The 18,985-nt window shown below is 44.3% G+C and overlaps 2 protein-coding genes across 2 annotated transcripts; one reads left to right on the top strand and one right to left on the bottom strand.

Annotated features, from left to right (window-relative positions):
* Window positions 1–2,357: 2,357 nt before the first annotated feature.
* On the top strand, window positions 2,358–7,826 carry tmem130 (transmembrane protein 130). The gene is made up of 8 exons (XM_086140791.1): window positions 2,358–2,487; window positions 2,565–2,647; window positions 2,728–2,899; window positions 3,367–3,512; window positions 4,023–4,107; window positions 4,172–4,374; window positions 6,560–6,666; window positions 6,886–7,826. Exons 1-8 carry the CDS (start codon window positions 2,480–2,482, stop codon window positions 7,027–7,029), a joined length of 948 nt encoding a protein of 315 aa, XP_085996917.1. The 5' UTR covers window positions 2,358–2,479; the 3' UTR covers window positions 7,030–7,826.
* A 1,555-nt stretch (window positions 7,827–9,381) lies between these two features.
* nptx2b (neuronal pentraxin IIb) lies at window positions 9,382–17,214 on the bottom strand. Its single transcript, XM_086140599.1, has 5 exons — window positions 16,782–17,214; window positions 15,364–15,583; window positions 14,435–14,679; window positions 14,177–14,356; window positions 9,382–10,718 (listed from the first exon to the last, which is right to left on the bottom strand). Exons 1-5 carry the CDS (start codon window positions 17,211–17,213, stop codon window positions 10,488–10,490), a joined length of 1,308 nt encoding a protein of 435 aa, XP_085996725.1. The 5' UTR covers window position 17,214; the 3' UTR covers window positions 9,382–10,487.
* Window positions 17,215–18,985: the final 1,771 nt, after the last annotated feature.

Below are 18,985 nucleotides of genomic sequence, written 5' to 3'. Positions count from 1 at the left end.
AGGAGGCGGTTCCTGGTTGGAAGTTAGAAACGCACCGAACTTCCTGTTTATGTTTTGTATTTTTTATTTTGTTTTGTTTTGTTTTCTTTTGTTTTGTTTCGGTAGACGTCGTGATAAAGTCACGACGACGCCCGTCGCCCCGCTTTTCTTTTTTTATTTTTTTTATTTTTTTTTCAAAATGTTTGCAAAAAAGTAGCAATCATGCTCCTCTCCTCTCACATTTCTTCTCAGCGTCCAAACCATCTCAGTCTTTATCTCCAGAACATCTAACGCACATGTGTCAAACTTGTGGCCCGTGGACAAAATGTGGCTCGTTACGTCATCATATGTGGCCTAATTTGGTCTTCCTGTCGACCTCCAATTCCAGCATCCGTCCACCAATATATTCACTCTCCCTCCTCTGTATATGACCCAAAACAATCTCTGACCTCCTCTCCAAACCATCTGTTTTTCTGTGCTGTCCCTCTGATGGACTCATTCCTGATACTGTCCGTTCTCATCATTGTTCCACTGTTTCTAGACCAGAAGTGTCAAACTCAAGGCCTGCGGCCAAAATGTGGCCCACCACATCATTTTATGTGGCCAGCGAGAACGTCTTAAAAGGTCTGATTGTCTTAAAATAAATAAGTCATACACGTGCATTGACCATAAACTACATTTTGCGCAATTCATGCCGACTGCCCAACCGTTAGATTGCTGTATATCCACATAAATACCATTTTCAAAAAGTGGAATTGAGAAATACAAATGATCACTAAATGTTCAGAAAGTTGATGCGGATAGATTGCTGGTTTCAAGAAACATGGGAATGCACATGTAACAATTTCTTGCTGCTATCATCTATTTTCTATCTATTTTTATTCTACTGTGTACATACTTTGTCCGTCAAATTTTGTTTTTGCTTCTTTTTTTCTGATAATTGCTTCCAAAATTTTAAGCTTGCATGATGACAATCTTGCTTCTCCTCGGTGTTTCCAAACCAGCCGCTGCTCTCACCTCAGCCTCCTCCGCCTTTCCTTTCATATAGTTTTGTCACATCCCGCTCTCAATGCAGAGCACACCATCATCTGCAAACATCATAATTCACAGACTGTGCTTGTGGAAAATATTACACCCATTTCACCAGTATTTATTTATGAATAAATGACACTCCTGTGCACAGATGCATGGCGGGCTGTTCCACTTTGAGCCCCTTCCCCGGGAGGTCATAAAGACTACAAGTGGCAGGAGGACACACCAGTAGGTTTAGATTTAACAACAAATCAGACGGGGTTTTAAAGCACGTTAGACTTCATATTAGTTGGGAAAAAAAATCAGATTAAACCTTTACAATCACTGAAAAATGCATCTGAATGCTTTTTTTCCCACAGGCAGAGAAGTCATTCCTATAGGTTTAAAAATACTTTTGAAAATCTAAAAAAAAAACATAAATTCTTACAGTCCACCAAAAATAGCTTAACATTATTCAATAATCAGTAAAAAAAATAAAATAAAATAAATAAAATCAGCTAAGCAGCAACCGGTGGCCCCATCCCGTCTTAATTCGGCCCTGATGATATTGAATTTGGAAAATGCCTATTATTCCAGATATTCTGGTCCTTTCTGTGCATTTAAGAAAACAAGTTTCATCATCTGAACAAGTTTCAGAAATAAAAAAACAGATTTGTCTTCATCTTCAAACTATCGGTGGCGAAAAAGGCTCAAAAGTCATTTCCGGCCTCCTTTGCCGGCTCGCTTCGGACACCCGGCCTCCCCAACCTTCGCTTATGTATTCAGCTTTTATCTTATCAGGGCGTTTCCAGCTTTTATGGTGATTTCATTAGTGCGGTGTGTTGAGCGTGTCCTGCCAGCCCTGCACTCAACAAGCCGGCCTCCAAACAACACTAAAGTTCACTCCTGTCAACCCTCATTGGCGGGGAAATGAATTATAACCTTCTCTGTAAAAGTGGGGGGTGGGGGGGGGGTGGGGGGGGCTGCGGGGAAATCGATCTAACGCAACCGCTGTGCGAATCGGTCCCGATGACCTAAATGTAAGTTATATTTTTCACATGTAAAGCAAATATTCCTCACATTTGACGTGAACCGCAGGTATCTGTGCAATTCCTGAGTTATTAGCGCCACCATGTGGCTGTTTCCTGCCCTGTAATTGCACCAAACTACACGCACTACTTATATATCATATAGGATTTGGAGTCGGTGCATATGAAGCCCGTGGAGAAGAAGTTACGCCACCACGAAAGAGGCTCCACCTCCGGCAGGAATGTGACCGTGGACCGAGAGCCTCCTCATCAAAAAGCGGATTGTTGTCCGGCAGGCACATGACTGAAACGCGTGGTGACGATTTCAGGCCTGTCATCCGCATCCCGGGGATTCTGGCAGGAGGTCAGCGGCAGCCTCGCCTCGCCTCTCCCGTCCGCCTCGCTTCCAGGATCCCCTCTTTTCCTCGAAGGTTCCCCCCCCCGTCTGAGGAGCGGCAGAGATGGCGAGGTGAGTCTGAGCCGTTCTCCTCGGACCTCTCGCGTTTCTCGGACGGCGTGTAAAAACTTTCGGCGGTGCGTTCGCAGGTCAGGGGTCACGCTGGTTGCGATGCTTCTGCCGGCGCTCCTCCTGGGTGGGGCAGAGACCGCAGACCCCTTGACAGATTTAGGTATTTGCAATCCTTTTTGTTACTTTTTTCCACTAATAAAAAAAAAAAGACTCTTACCCCCAGTTGTCTCTTTTGAATAGAAACTATCGCCGGGAAGCTGGTTTTCTATCAAATGCAGGGGAACGCAACCTACGTGAGGGACACCAGGGAACTGGCCTCGGAGGTTCCGACCGAGACCATGTTCGAACTGTTCGATCCCCAAAAGAATTTCAGCACGGCGAGTTTCAGCTACACCTGGGATTTAGGGAACGGGTAGGCGATATATTTCTTGTTGATCTCAGCCCATTCGCATCCTGCTTCTTTTTGTTTCTTTATTTTAATGTTCTTATCCTTCTTGTTGTTGCTGTCTATTTTTTTGTCTCTATTTATATTTCTATTCATATTTATTGATCCTATAACTGTTATGCTGCTGCGACAAAAGGATTCCCCCTATGGCGATCAGTAAAGTTTGTCTTATCTTATTGTTTACTTTTATTCCACGGGTCCAGTGCTAGAATTAACTGCGCAAGATGTCCCGAGGTGCTTGGAGGAATGCATCACATTCATTCATACTTTACAAATTTGGGAATGTAAGTGCATGCTAAAAGCTCAAAACCACCGTAAATCGGATGTTGTTTCCCCGACGGCCAATATGCGACGCACACCCCGATGCGGATTATGAGCGAATAATTGATATCGGCTTTGGTACGAGCGCGTCTTCAGGGTTTGTCCTTCCGCAGAGAGGTGATCGAGGGGACCGAGCCGGTGGTCCGGTATCACTACTCTGCATCCGGAAACTACACGCTGCGGTTGAGAGTGGGCGTCAGCGCCACCAACTACACGCCGCCGATCACCGGCGTCTACTCCACGGACGTCCAAGTGCTCGGTTTGTACGGTCACGCGGCGCGATGTCACGGTCGGACGAAAATACGACCACTACGTTTCAGTCCTCTCGGTTGGACCGAGCGCTATTTCTGTAAATGTGGCCCCATATTTCAGATAGAATTGCGATCATACAGGCTTATAAATCAAGCGATTTTTTGTTTTTTAATTCCTATATAAGGCGAATTGACTATGAATTGTCTGGATTTGGTCAATCGGTTGTTCTCAAAATACTTTGCCTTGTTAAAGGCCCTTAAATTCAGGTATAAATGAAACTGCTATTTATATTTACATACTTTATGTTGCAGACACCGTATCCTGCATGTCCTGTCTATTGCACCTGTGATTATATGCGAACCTTGTACTTGTGCATGCCTAACGCACAATAATCCACAATACAGTGGCATCAAATTTAAAATTCATAAGCCGTTTGACATGAGGGTTTTTTTTTTTTTTTTTTTTAATGATTTTTATTGTTTTCCCACTTTTAATCCTCCATCTATGTGGATTGCAGACATCATCAAGCACATCGTGTTGACGGGACCCTCCGAGTACGAAGTGTCTCAAAACAGCGGCCTGGCGTTTCACGTGGATGGAAGGTGAGCTGCGGAGATAAATATATTTTTTTGAAGAAAGTGTAACAAACATGTTCGTGCGCGCCAGTCCTCCCATGTGGGTGTGCTGGCGCTTCTTGCCCAACTGCGAGCCGGACGCCGCGGGCGGCTGCACGCTGACCATGCTGTACGAAAACACCCTGCGCCTCAACCACACCTTCACCTCAGCCGGCGTCCACTGCCTGGAGATCAGCGTGCGCAACGATGTCAGCAGGATGGAGACCTCCTTCAGCCTCTACGTCAAGAAAAACAGTAAGTCAAACACACACACACGCACGCACGTACTCAAGCAATGCACTTGAGTACAATTGTGATTTTTTTCACTTTATACTTCTTGCATCATTTAGTAGGAAATATGTTCTTCAGTGGGAATTGGATCCAGCAGGACCCTGATTATGACGATGATAATCAGAATCAGAGTCTTTTAACTTGTCCCTGAGGGCCAAACGGAGGGGTGACAAGCATCCGAAGATCCTAAAATATCTAAATAAACTGTACATCTCTCCTTCTTTTCCTTTCGGGCTTTTCCCTTCAGGGGTCGCCACAGCAAATCAACCATCTCCATCTAACCCTATTCTCTGTGTCCTCCTCTCTCACACCAACTACCTTCATATCCTCTCTCACGACGTCCATAAATCTTCTCGTCGGTCTTCGTCTAGACCTCCAATTCCAGCATCCGTCAACCAATATATTCACTCTCCCTCTCTGTACATGACCCAACCATCTCCGCCTGGCATCTGTGAACCTTAATATCTTCATCTCTCCCTCCTGTCCTTTCGTCATTGTCACTGTTTCAAGATCACAAGTGTTAAACTCCAGGCCCGCGAGAACATCTTAAAAGAATAAGAATAAGAATAAGAACAACTTTATTTATCCCAAAGGAAATCGTTGTGCCAGAGTTTCAAGTAAAACATAACAGTGATAAATAAAGTAGGAAATTGTATAAACAGTAAAAAAACAAAAAAAAACAAGTCTGATTGTAAAAAAACAAAAAAAAACAAGTCTGATTGTCTTAAAATAAATAAGTCAAACACGTGCATTGAAGTGCATAAACTACTTTTCCCAAAATTCATGTCAGCCGCCAAGTGACGGCACCTCGCCATTAGATTGCAGTGTATCCACATATGTGCGCTTTCCAACAGGTGGAATTGAGAAATAAATCCCTATATGAGAAAAGTTGATGCAGATGCAAGGCTGTTTCAAGAAAGACGCGAATACAAATGTAACATTTTGGATTTTAATGAGTAATGCATTCAGAGTTAACATGAAGGAGTATTTACATTTATTTTTAACATTAAAATGAGTTTAACAGCTCTGATATAATATGTGCATGTATACAAATAGCTGTCCATCTAGAACTGTCTTTAAAACTATCCCATGAGCAAATTCAAAAACTGTATATATGACGATGATGATGCTCTTTAATCCACCATATTTGACATAAATCATTGTATTTCGATCCATCTGTCCATCCATTGACCCTCCTCCGAGTTTTCGGACGATAATAGCTTTTCGATGTGGTCATTCGAGAGAAAAAAAATAGAGTATCACTGTCTGATATTTTGGGGTACATTAAGATATTTTCTCCATTTATTTCCGTATGCAATGCTGTCGAAAAAAGCATGACTCTGACATGGAATATAAAGAATAGTGCTCTCAAAAGACAAGGGTACTAAAGCAAAACAATGTGATATAATTAATATATATTATTATTTTTTCATTGTACATATTTAAAGATTATTTTCGATGCATTGAAAGGGAGGGTTTAGGACTTAAAGAAGAATTAAATGATGATTTATCAATTATTATGGGTTAGAATCAGAAAAGCAGACACCAATCAAATGCTTTTTTCATCCTTTCAGTAATAAAAACTTTGAATTGATTACCGTTATTTACACATGAATTATCAAAAATGATAACTATCGGACAAAGGTTGATATTTTCCCGTGTATATTTTCCGTGGGCCGCTGTCCCTTTTCGAATACTGACACAATTAAAGGAATTTGTGAAGTTATCAGCGGCTGTGCAGTGTCATGAGGTTTTTCTCCACAGAGAAAATCGCTCCCTGTTCCCATTTAGCTGCATTAGTTCCACAGAGCAAAGGGGGAAGAGTGGAAATGGAAGAATCCAGGCATGTCAGGAGAGATGGATGCGATTGGATCTCGGGCTGCTGAGCTCAATTGATTCGCTGTGAGCAAAGTGAACTTATGGTAAAGTGGCGCTGATAAACAAGATTCTAATGTCACTTTATTTCTTTAATTCAGGGATGCGACGTTTTATATCTTCTATAGTGCCCCCCCCCCCCGCCCCCCCCCCCCCCCCGACTGGATTTAAAATCCGCGTCCGGCCTGATAATACCGTTGCTTTTGTAATATCTGATTCGACCCAAAGAAGCACCGGATTCAAAGTGATAATGTGACATTTCTGCTAATTCCAGATAACGTCCACATGGTCTTCATCCTGTCCTGTGCGGCGGTTCTGGCTGCCACCTTCTCTTTCATCGCGGTCATCGCCTGCCGCCCGAAGCATCACAACAGATCCCAGGTACGAGTGTTTCTTTCTGTCATATTTTCTTTTTAAAAGGATAATAAGTGTAACGCGTCAACCCGAGTTCAATGCAGGCTCATGCATCATCTGGGTCATATCAGCAAGATATGGACCATGACACCTCGCTGAGTGTCTCCTGTGCAACCCGTGACCACAGGGAGGCTCCGTGAGTTTAGGAATGGAACTCCGAAGAACTTTTTCCACCTTATTCTGCAGGTTGCGTCATCAGATAACGCCTTGTTCCTGAGGAGCCACGAGGAGACCGGAGCCCCGAGCAGAATCCTCTTCAACTTCTCCAGCCTGGAGAGAGACGAGAGGGCCCCTCTGGTCTTGCAGTACAGGACGCAGTACTACTCCTAAACACCACGCTGCAGATGACGATGTGGAACTCTGCCGTTCCCGCGACGATAGACTGATCCACTCTGTGATCTCACCGCGCTGTCGGAGTATATAACTAAAGTGGATTATTTTCAATGCGCATGCAGCTGCTGTAATAATCCAAATTCTATTTATAAGCAGTGCTTTTAGAAGTATGTACAGTATATATAAATATATGCCTGCAAGCCTCAGATATCTGCTCAGTAGGCTAGCAAGTAAAATACTTCATGCGTTTTCTCTTTTTGAGGCGATCTGCATCAGTAGATAACTTTTAGATCAGCATCCCCAACCTTTTTTGTACCAGGGATCGGTTTTATGCATGAAAATGTTTCTGCAGGTTAAAGGCGCGGGGGTTCAAATAATAAAAACGTTTGTCAGTTCGCAGTATTTAATCCAAATACAGCCATTACACTTTATATCAGGCAATTACAAATATTGAGCGCGGCAGTAAGGCGAAGGTGGAAACAGTAATTTTTCAAAACAAGATCCGGAAGGTCGAAATTAAAAAACTATCATTTGTACCAAAAAAGATTTTCCTTGCACCAAATGACCCGCAGATCAGGGTTTGTGACCACTGACTTAGATGACACACGGACTTATGTGTAACTTATAATAATTCACAGTAACTTATCTAATATGATACATGCACGATTCATTTTCTACTGTTAAATTCTTATGTAAAGGAGTTACTGGGGGGAAAAAAAAGAATGTGATTTTCAGGAGGTCTTCTGCCTCAAATGCACACAGTAAGATTGTAATTTGGGGTAGTGACCTGCGATGTAATCGTCATATGATGCTGTGATTGGCTGAGATCTCAGCTCGCCTGGGCGTCCATGCTCCCTGCAGAGTTGGAGTTATATCTTCGGTCATCTTTGCTCCCCACTAGATTTTAACTCAAACCAGAACATTTCAGCCGAAGAGCACTACGGGCAAAAAGGAAAGTTTCAAAGTCCTATATTAAATTTAAACTGGATGAGAGCGGAGCCCATTCCTTATTTATTTTCTCTTGTCTCCTCTTTATTCATTCATTCATGATCTGAACCACTTATCCTGCACTCGGGGTCCAGGGTGGGTGTGATAACTAAAAGCAGTGTAATAACTACATAACCTTCATCATTGTTACCGTTGGCTGGGGTGAGTTTGAGAAAACCAATTCCTGATGTTTGTTGTACACTGCAAACTACGCACAACACAATACGCAGCAGTGCGGACAAAACACGAGGGAGCGTTGTCATTGGTTACCACGGTCACCTCCGGAGAGTTTCCTGGAGATGAGCAGCACTCTAGAGACGTAACCACTCGTACCAGTAATGAGCCTTCGGTAAACAGCCTGTTTGTGGCCCCGCTCGGACGCAAGGGTGCTAAAATTTGCGAAAAAGCCAAATAGCACACTGGTAAAATACAAAACCTGACTTATTCCCTGTCTTGTGTTCCTCTGCTGTGAGGCGGTGGGTCAGAGAACCTCAGTTTGTGACAGTTTGTGCAGCATCAGGCAGCGTTATTAATGGAGAGGGTCCCGAGGCGAAGCCGCGGCTGATAAACTGATCGCCTTGGTTGACCTTGAGACCACAGAACGCTCTCTCCGCAGAGACGGGAGTTAAGAGGGATGAGACGACTTGGACGGGACGGGATGAGTTTCGTAGGCGTCCTGGCGTGAAGCCGCTATCACGCACCCTCCTCTGCACAGGATCCAACTGCCGTGTTTTCTTCTTTTTTCCCTTCACGGCTTTTCTCAAAGCAAACAGTGTAAACTTTTGTAGCATTTTGAGCCTTTGCTAATACCCCTTCTTTTTATTTCTCCCCACAGAGCCACATAATCAACTAATCTCCTGTTTATCTCTAAAGTCAGTTCAACTTCTTTAGATAAGCGCTCTTTTTGCTTATCGAGAGCCGACACCTTGCACAGAAACCCACCACCGTCGGCCTTTAGCTCATTCTCATTGTGTTCTAACCACACCATAGGAACAGCGCGTGTCTCGACGTGACCTGAATGTTTTGCCGATGCCGTACAGAAACCCAGCGATACCCGCAGAGTGAAGGTTAGCAGCAGGTTGTTTAGGCGGAGCGTGAAGGAGTGGGTTTGTGTGTTTCCACTGCTGCCCTTTTGGCCTCGCTCATCTGTTAAGCGGCGCTAATACCACTCAGGACACCTGTCGGTGCTTGACTCTCGCCGCCCGAGTCAAAGGTTGGGATCATCCTGTTACTCACCCCTCATGTCGCTACTCGCCGCTCGGAGCCATCAAGTTACCGGGTGACGGCGGCGCCGACGTCAACCGCAACGAACGGACGTCAACAGACGAACTGATCCGCCTTGGGAGTTCCTTTCAGCTGTAGCTTTATTTATTGGCAAAAAAAAAACAAATCATTTTCAACACTTAGAAATCACTTGGGTGGCACTTGAGTCTCCATTGCAAGGCCACATGACCACGTGAACGCCGTCTCCGATGTCCGGGTTTCAACTGCGCAGAGATGACGAGCAGATACCGAGCTTTCCTTGACGGAGACGCTAGAGTACCACAGGGGGGCCACAGATGAGGGTTCACAGCAAACACGCTGGGGGTCCGTAGAGTTTCACTGACGACCGTTCGGCGCAAAGACGATCAACGGCAACAGCGACACGAATGACGGGTAAAAATGAATGCAAAATGGAAAAGGCAAAGGGGAAAGCACTGTGACGGACTAAAAGTATCACCGGTATCACGCTTTCGAATAATTCTGAGCAGCTGTAAGGTGCGAGTCTAGATTCAAACGCGTATGCTAGCAAAGGTAAGGTGTTTCTGGTGTTTCCGGGGTGTTCCCCCTTAAAATGATCAGGACACGTCAGGATCGGAGGCTTGATTGATTTTGGCTCTAAGCCTATTCCCAAGTTAAGGAATAGACATAACATTAGCCAGACCTCCGGGATAATCTTTCCACCTACACAGTCCGGCGCCGCGACACGCAACCGCGGCTCACATGTCAGCCCAAGCCCAGAGAGTGTCTGGGCTTTCCACGCAACCGCTGTGCCTGCGTGCGTCTGTGCAGGACTAGTGCGGATTTTCATTACTTAAAAGGCTTTGAGAGTGGGCGGTGTTAATACCTGAGGGCACCTTATCGCCAGGGTGGGTGTGAGTTGCGACTTGAATAAACAGTAATGGTGTGCGGAAGGTCAAAATCTTTACAGAGAATTGATATAATCTCTATTTGTGTCTCATGCTGCTTCTGGTTACCGTGAGACAGTCTAAATTGACCATCCGATTTGAGGCAAACCATTGACGGTTTAGCGTTTTGTGGATTCGGAAATATAGAAAAGGAAATTAATTTCAGCATGAGCCTGTTTGGGGTGAGGATTTTGAACCGGACTAATGTTTTCGGGTGAAGGTTTCACAGTTACAGGCGGACATGGTGTCGAGACGTGCGAAAGTCATCCTGGAGATATCCTTGACATCGAGGAGAGGACTTTAAGCGTTGGGCAGCCGCTCCTGACACATCTCCAGGGGACGTTTGAACGCACCCCTCCCGAAGACCTCCACATTGCTGGCGAGCCACGATACGATGTTGCCGGGCGTGTAGGACGTGCAGTTGGCCATGGACTGGATCTCCAGCGGCTTCAGGACACGATCCCAAATGTTCACCTGACTCAGCTCGCCCACGAAGGCCTGCCCGGCATCAAACCGTCCGCCCACAACATCCTGCAAGAGCCATAAAAAAGGTGAGGCGTCAATTAAATCAACCCCCAGAGGTAACAATGTCAATGATATTTGGCTAATTTTTCTTTTTCTGCACAGGGACTTTAAGTAAATATCTCTCTCGCTTATATATTCATTTCTTGCTGATTTCCAAGTGGTTAGTAGTACTTGTAGTAGTTCGAGTAATACTTGCTCTTGCCGTATTCGGCGTTTAATACGTTCAGTCAGACGGTCTTGGGGAGGCTTTGGTGCCACCTGCTGCATTTGGTCGTATTTACCCTAATAAGTGACGTCTCCGCCCCCCTAATTGTTTGGATTGCGACCTTCAAACGGACGGGATCGACATGATTGGCGTCACTATTCAAGCTAAAGAACCACACAGCGACATAAAGAGTAAGTGCTACGGTTTATTTAACTTTAAAAAGTTAAATAATAAATAACCAAAAACGACACGGACAATAACTCAAACCCCACATAACTCACCCCAATGTCACCCCATGGTCGTACAACTATGATATAGCATCAATCCATCCATCCATCCATTCATCTATTTATCTATTTATCATGTCATATTTCCATTCACCCAGAATGAGAATTTCACCATAAAGACGCGTAAAACCACCTTCCAAGCTTGTTGCTGTGAGGCAAAACACTTGAGCGCTGCATAAACATTCTCATTTCTTATTAATTTCTTTAAACTTAAAATAGAAAAGCTAATAAATAAACACAGATCAGCCCTGGATACGAAATGTCCCGTCAGCTCTTACAGATGAGGTTCATTCTGAGTATCTCTTGACTTGTTTGTGTTTAAGAATAGTCTAAAACATCACAGATGAAAAGATTGATTATCAACTCTTGATTCGCCAATCAATCATTTTCATAGTTGATTTAATGGGTTTGAAAGCGAAACCCTAAATCGTCCGATGGCGTGAATCTATTCTGGTTAGGATGTGGATCGTTAGCCGGGGCCTCTGAGCGATCTTTCCATTAGAGACGAAAATGTGATCAACATCCAGCGCCGGCGTGAAACTAAAGACGCTTGGACGGAAACCCGCCGGAGGGGATGGATGACGTCGTCAGGATTCAGCCTGGAGGCGGATTTGAACCCTTGGGGATCCTCACGATGCGTGACCACGCGCTTCATCTCCAAAGAGAAAAGTTCCCCCTCGTAGTTGCTTTTGGTTAAATATTGCAAAAGGGGCAACTTTCATTAGCTGGGGTTCATTAATACCACGTCCTTGTTTTCCGCCATGGGGTTAATCCCACCCATTAATTATTGCCCGACTGTTTATCGCCCTCTGACAGGAGTGGTGGGTCTCCTGGCTGCATGCTGGGGCTTTAAATAATTCAGCGATTGATCCAGAACCCCCCCCCATGCCCGCGGGCAGAGACGGGTTCCTGTTGCTTCGCTCCGTTCGGACCCGACGACAACTCATTGGGGTTTCCTCGACAGTTTCAAAGTAAATGTACTCGACTGGTACTTCGAAATCGCTGATAACTGGATTAAAGGATTAGCATTTTCAAAATAATTAACTAACTTGTTGGATTCTGACGTGAGGGGTTGGGGGGGGGGGTTCCCATGTTCTCCAGCAGGAGGTTCATTGAAGACCCTAAATTGTCCAGATGTGTGAATGAAAGGGTGAATGGTTGTATGTTTCTATTTGTTCTACGCGTTTGTTCCAGAACCAGCGTACCAGGATTTTCATAAGTGAAAATCCGCGGAGTAGCTGGAATGGAAATGTATGTTATAGACAATTTTAATGTGCCTATGACTTCTCGCGCGGCATGATCTATCTCTTTTCTGCAAAACTGTTATTGTCCATGCAAAACAGATCAGGGGTGTCAAACTCATTTTCACAGAGGAGCCACATAAGCATAATGGTAACACATATAACAGTAACAGTATAAATGTAACTAAATGTGCTTTAAAATAAATGGAACTACACCTTAATGTGAAATAACTCTGAATTTTTACTCATTCAAATCCAAAATGTTACATATGCATTTGCATGGATGTAAAAAAAGGGATGTTTACTAGCTTTCACTGCTGCAGTGTTTTTGGATGCAGCTTTTGTGAACATATTCTGCTGCTTTTGTCGTTTGGCTTTTAAATCTTGGACAATTTGTTGTTTTTCTAAAAGGCTAACTTCGGCATACTTAGCTCCGTGTTTGGTGTCAAAATGCTTTGACAACCGAGATTGTGTCATAACACAAAAGACATTGACACTGTTTTTTTCTCCTTGACACACAAACATGTATTCACCTTCCCATCTTTCTTGAAACAGCCTTCCATTCGCATTTAGGGATCATTTGTATTTCTCAGTTCCAATTGTTGAAAATGGCATCGATGTAGATACACTGCATCTGATGGGGGGACGCCACCAATGCACACATCTGACTTATTAATTTTAAGACAATCAGACCTTTTAAGATGTTCTCATTGGCCACATGAAGTGACGTGGCGGCCCACATTTGGCCCGCGTGCCTTGCGTTTGACACATAGGCTATAGAACATTGCATCCCACTTCATGGGATCATGGATAGATCATAGATTTCATCCACTTTAATGTTTATTTACTTTGTATACTTTTGTGATTTCTTACGCAATACCAATGCCGACTGTGATGCAGGTCTTCCTGTATAAACGACAAACGCTGCAAAGGATCAGGGAGACCCAGTTCATGCGGCCAAAATTATGAAAATGCTCTGCTGGGAAGTTGAACGCTCACTGAGTCTTGCTTACAAAAATTTCAACAACAGCAACCCTATTTTTTAAATTATCATTTTTATTTTAAGGCTTCATGACTCTCCCCACACTCTTATTAACCTTTCCCACACTCCTTTAGACACAGACTAAATAATTCACACAAATACGATTCAGCGAGATGCTGAATGCTTGCTATGGGCAGGAGATGCGGGGAATGATGCTACAGTCGCTGAGCCAATCAGAGCCCAGGATTTGGTTGGTCGCCACCCAAGAAAATGCTTATTTTACAATCAAAATAATTGACAATAAAGATACCAAAATACATTTATCCTGGGAAAAAAATCTGTGATATAAAATCAGATGAAGTTAAAAATCTGAGATACAGTGAGACAGGGATATCTGTCAGTGGCTTAGTGATTGACAGGCGACCGGCCAAGGGTGAACCCCGTCTTTTGCCCAATGACAGCAGGGAAAGGCTGCAGCAACCCTGACTGCAGGACAGGCGTGATAAATAACAAATGAATAAGTACGTTTAGCGTGAGTGTGATAAAAATGACATGTATTTTAGTCCCCTGCATCTAGAGGGTTGGCGCTGGGATCCCCGGCTCCTCCCGTTTGCATAAGTGCACTTGTGCGAGACACCGGTGGCCTGGTGTGTGTCTGTGTGTGTGTGTGGTAAAAATGGGCAAATTGAATTAACCGACCCGCACGCTTGTGCTTGTGCATTAGCCGATTTCCTCCGGCAGTCTCCTACCTGCTCCTGCCCCAGGATGATGACGCCCCCCGGTTTGATGGGGTGCCAGGCCGCCAGGTTATCTCCGGTCCCCTGCTTCTCCCCGTCCTGGTAAGCTTCCCACTGGCCGTCCCGTGTGGTCCAGGAGATGCAGATGTGGTGCCACCGCCCGTCGCGCACCTCCAGCGGCAGCTGGGCCACCTGGGGTCCGAAACACACTCCGACTTAATCTTATTTTTTTTCCCGATAATCGCTCGCAAGCGGCAGATCGCTCCGCACCTTGTCGTTGATGAGCAGCTCGATGGGGTTGTTCCCCCACTCGATCAGCACGATCTCATTGGCCTGCCCCGGGACGCCGTAGGAGAACGGCGTGCCGATGCCGGGGCTGGCGCTGGACTTGATCCACATGCAAAGCGTGAAGGCGTACATCTCCGGCAGGCTCTTGGTGATGCGGCCGTACAGGTAGTTGGTGCGCTGCGGGAGGGAGAGCTTAAACTGCTCGGGGGACTTGAAATCGCCGCCTCCTGAAAAGGAGAGGGCAGAAGATGGTGGAGATTACGGATGGAAGCATTTTTTATCTGAAACTGTCTGCAAATGTACTGTGATTGAATAGATCAGGGGTGTCAAACTCAAATACACAGTGGGCCAAATTTCCAAACTGGGACAAAGTCGTGGGCCAACATTGATATGTAATGAAAAAAATCTTCCTCCAGATATAACAATGAACCTTTTCATACGGACCCAAACAAGTTTGGCTTAAAAAACAAATATGGAACAAGCATAGTTTAATACTATACAATATATAACTTAATATTGCCCGCATGCAAAATCTTGTTTTCTGCCTAAGTAGCAGGCTGCCAGTATTAGCATAAGGTCGCTATGACTACTGTACACAGAGGAGAGGGTGTTTATGGGTCCTGTTGGGATTTTCATGCCAAAACACCAGCAGAAAATTCTGGGATTTGTAGAATTAGCGATACATGCACTGTAGACTATACTGGTTGGCCAGCTCTAATAGTCATTTGGTATGGCTTTGCGGACCAAATATAATTACAGTGCGGGCCAAATTTGGCCCGCGGGCCAGAATTTGACACCTATGCAATAGATCCTCTAAATCTCTTTATTCCCTCTGCCCGTCTCCCTCTCTACACTCCAGAAATTATTTCATCAGTGCCGTCACGGCGATGGAAATCAGATTTTCTTCTCACCTTTCTCCAGCTCGCTGATCCTCTCCACCAGGGCGTTCAGCGTGCTCTCGGTCTTCAACCTGTATTCCGCCGTGGCGTTGGACAGCATGCTCTTCTCCTCTTCAAGGTTGTTGACTTTCTTCAGGAGCTGCTTCTCCAACTCCCCGAGGCGCCGCTGCAGCAGGTTCCTGAGCTCGGTGGGGAACACGGCGCCGGAGATGTTGGCCCGTAGTTGTTGTTGCTACGGTCGTGAGCAGGAAGTACAAAAGGGTGACCATGAGCCATTTGGGAGAGCGACTTAAGGTGGTGTTACATCATCGTCATTACAAACAAACTTGTTTCCACAATTAAACTATTTCCATCCTCAGCCGTCACACCTATTGATAAGCATCCTGTTTTTAAAACGCATTATAAGAGCAGAATATACGCCTTTGTTATTTATGAGTAGTTACAACTATTATTTGGGGAATTCATGATGTAAACAAACCTGTTGCTACACATCCTGCTTTTAAGGTGCATTCATAAGAGCAGAACCATTATTGAGCAGTTACATTACGTATTAAATTTTGAGAATTAAAAATATTCAGATATAAATATACAGATGATGCGTGATATTATTTATCCTTCTTTTTTTTTTTTTTACTTTTCCACTGTGGGTATTAGAGAAATACTTTTTCAGTCCTCTGTATGTGTGAAACATATGTCAGAATTGACGATGAGGTTAACTTTTGATAAACAAACCTGTTAATAACAATCCTTTGTGAAATGCATCAGCAAGATCATCATCTATGCCATTTTTATTAATGAGCAGTTACGTTAGAAAAGATGTTTTTTAGAGAATTCAAAATATAAACAAACAAGTTTATAAGCATCCTTTTTAAAATGCATTAATATGACCAGAACCAATGCAATTGTTATGAATGAGTAGTTACAACAGTTTTTTAAACATACAAAATATAAAAAGACCATTTAAGCATCCTTTTTAAAATATGTTAATACGATCGGAACTTATGCAATTGTTATGAATGAGTAGTTACATTACAGCTATTTTTCTTTAAGAATATAAAACATAAACAGAGCGTAGGCGTATCAGACCTGTTGATACGCCTACTTTTTAAAATGCATCAATATGATCAGAGCCTATGCAATTGTTATGAGGGTGTGGTTACATTAAAACTGTTTTTTTTTTTGAAAATACAAAATATAAAAAGACCAGTTAAGCATCCTTTTTAAAACATGTTAATGCGACCAGAACCTATGTAATTGTTATGAATAAGTAGTTACAACTATTTTTCTTTGAGAATACAAATTATAAACAGACCTGTTACTACGCAACCCTTTTCAAAAAATATTAACAGGATTTTTGGGATGAAAATTCATGCCATAAACAAAAAGCTTTTGCTTTTTGTTCCCCGCGCTTTTACGCACGGCTCTCTTACCTCCAGGTTCTCCAGGCGGTCCTTCAGCCCCTGCATGGTTTTCCCCAGGCTGTCGATGGTGTCGTTGGGGTCCCTGGGCACGTCCCCCATGGTGTTCTGCTTCTCCTTCCCCCACGGGGGGCCCTTCTCGTACTTCTTATCGTCGGCGGTTGAGACGCACAGGGACAGCTTGGTGGTGAGCTCGTTGATGGTGCCCACCTGCTTGGAGATGGTCTCCTTCTGCTGCAGGATGGTCTCCCGCAGCTGCATGACGGTGTTGCGGAGCTCCTCTTCCTGGCCGCCGGCGTTGAGCTCCGGCAGCAGCGTCACCGGGCAGCTGGCGTCGCCGGTGAGTGGCACCGCCCGGCAGATGTAGCGTTTGCCGTCGTCCTCCTGGCCGCTCGCCGTGCGGCCGCAGACGCACAGCAGAAGCGGCAGCAGGGAGGAGAGCATGGCTAAGGAGCTTACGGACCGGAGCGCTCCGACGCAACCTTCTGGCGCTCCGACGCGACCCTAATTTAACTTTTCATGAGGTCTTAGATTATCGCTATGTAATCCGGAATATATAACTATTTATTCGTTTATTTTTATCTTTTCTAAACAGCCCGTGGGAGTGATCCCGTCCACGCGTTTCCGGTTAATGCCACTATTCCGGGCTGTCAGACGGGCTCCTCTTAAGACAGAGGATTACCCCCAGAAAAAGGTGTCCGAGAGGAGGCCGCTGATTGGCTGTAGTAGGCTGACGTCACCGGATCCTTAATTAATCAAGGGAGCTGATTGGAGACACGCCATTACGTCACCCGCAACCCTCGGATTCACCTGTCGGTGAAGTACGCCTGCGCGAAACACTACTATTTTCGTAAGTTTTACGCACAAAAAGAGCACTGTTTGTATGGAGATGTCCGAAATGGACAATATACGCAATACAAAGTGCAGAGTGAATCTTTTCGACGTAAATAAGTGATAATATAAAGCACAAAATTTAAACCTAAATAAACATAAAAACAACAAAGCAGTAAAAATCAAAATCAACTGTGCCGAAAAAGGTGTCCGGTTGTCTTATTATCCCCTCTTACATCAACCCATTTGGAAATAAAGAAAATAATTGAAATAATACACAAAGAAAGTTCAGAGTGCACTGTCTGTTTGTCCATTTCTTTCTTTAATTTGTTAATTTTGACCTTTGCAACGTAAACATATATATAATGATTTGAACATAAATAAACATTTCAAATAAAATTGCAAAATCATCCAAAAACTATTTTTTTTTACCAACACCAAATGTTGTCAGCTGACGCTTTAGCGGGCTGACGACAAAAAGCAGACATTTGTCTGGCCCTTGAATGCAATGTTTACCGCACTAAATTTCAATTTCAATTTTAGCCCAATGTGATGTGAGATGAGGCGGCTTTGCACAGAATCAGGTGGCTGAAATGTGCAGTACAATGTGCTTCGAATAGGTTTCGACCAGTTCATTTTTATTTAATAGAAGACGCTGCGATGTAACATATGTGTCCTTTTACAATCCTGGACAGCAGTCGCTTTGTGTAACTTGAACACAGGCGTGAGGATCAATAAGAGGAAAAATACACCCTAAAAAGGGACCAGCAGTTTGGTATAATATCAAACTCTTAATGCATTTTTATCATTGAAATCGAGGCCAAAGTGACGCCTCCTTCTGAATGCAGATGAGAGTCGTCGGTGAAATAAGCCGTGCAGAATCAGGATGTGGTGGTAAACAATTAGCAGCAGCTGCCTGCCTGGCACCGAAAGGTCAATAGAGCCTGGAGCGCAGACTGGAAGGCTCACCACTGTGCTTGAAACGGGGCTTCCCGCTACGCCACCAATCATGCAGTCAATCAACGACGGCTGTGGTGACCCACTAACCCGCGGCACCAGAGGAGCTCCGAAACACCGCAGGTTTTCCCATCAGATTCAGTTCAGACAACACATAGACCATCTCCACTCTGGGAGAGGACAGCAAGATGTAGGGCATCCAGCACCGGTCTAGAGGTTACTGCTTCCTCAAATGAGGACATTGTACTTTCATCATCTCAACTTCCTCATAAATGGACATTTTTGTTCTTGCTGATCATAGCGACAAATCTTTTTTAGGTTCTGTTATATTAAGATAAGACAAGACCGGCATTGCTCCCACAACGGGGAAATTCAATTGTCACAGCAGCATTATAGAGTAGAAACATTGTAATGACGGAAAGAATACG

This window comes from Fistularia commersonii, chromosome 33 (assembly GCF_037954325.1).
Source record: "Fistularia commersonii isolate RoL2024-O1a breed Wild chromosome 33, RoL_Fcom_v1.0, whole genome shotgun sequence".
Lineage (NCBI taxonomy): Eukaryota > Metazoa > Chordata > Actinopteri > Syngnathiformes > Fistulariidae > Fistularia > Fistularia commersonii.
This window is presented reverse-complemented; position numbering and strand designations above follow the sequence as displayed.

Excerpts from the sequence above, each read along its gene's own strand:
- tmem130 (XM_086140791.1), top strand. Across the intron at positions 2,648-2,727 it reads AGACCCCTTGACAGATTTAG|AAACTATCGCCGGGAAGCTG; the intron begins GTATTTGCAATC and ends TCTTTTGAATAG. Across the intron at positions 6,667-6,885 it reads AGCATCACAACAGATCCCAG|GTTGCGTCATCAGATAACGC; the intron begins GTACGAGTGTTT and ends CTTATTCTGCAG.
- nptx2b (XM_086140599.1), bottom strand. The coding sequence starts at position 17,213 with ATGCTCTCCTCCCTGCTGCCGCTTCTGCTGTGCGTCTGCGGCCGCACG. Across the intron at positions 15,584-16,781 it reads ACCGCCTGGAGAACCTGGAG|CAACAACAACTACGGGCCAA; the intron begins GTAAGAGAGCCG and ends TCACGACCGTAG. Across the intron at positions 14,680-15,363 it reads GATCAGCGAGCTGGAGAAAG|GAGGCGGCGATTTCAAGTCC; the intron begins GTGAGAAGAAAA and ends TCTCCTTTTCAG.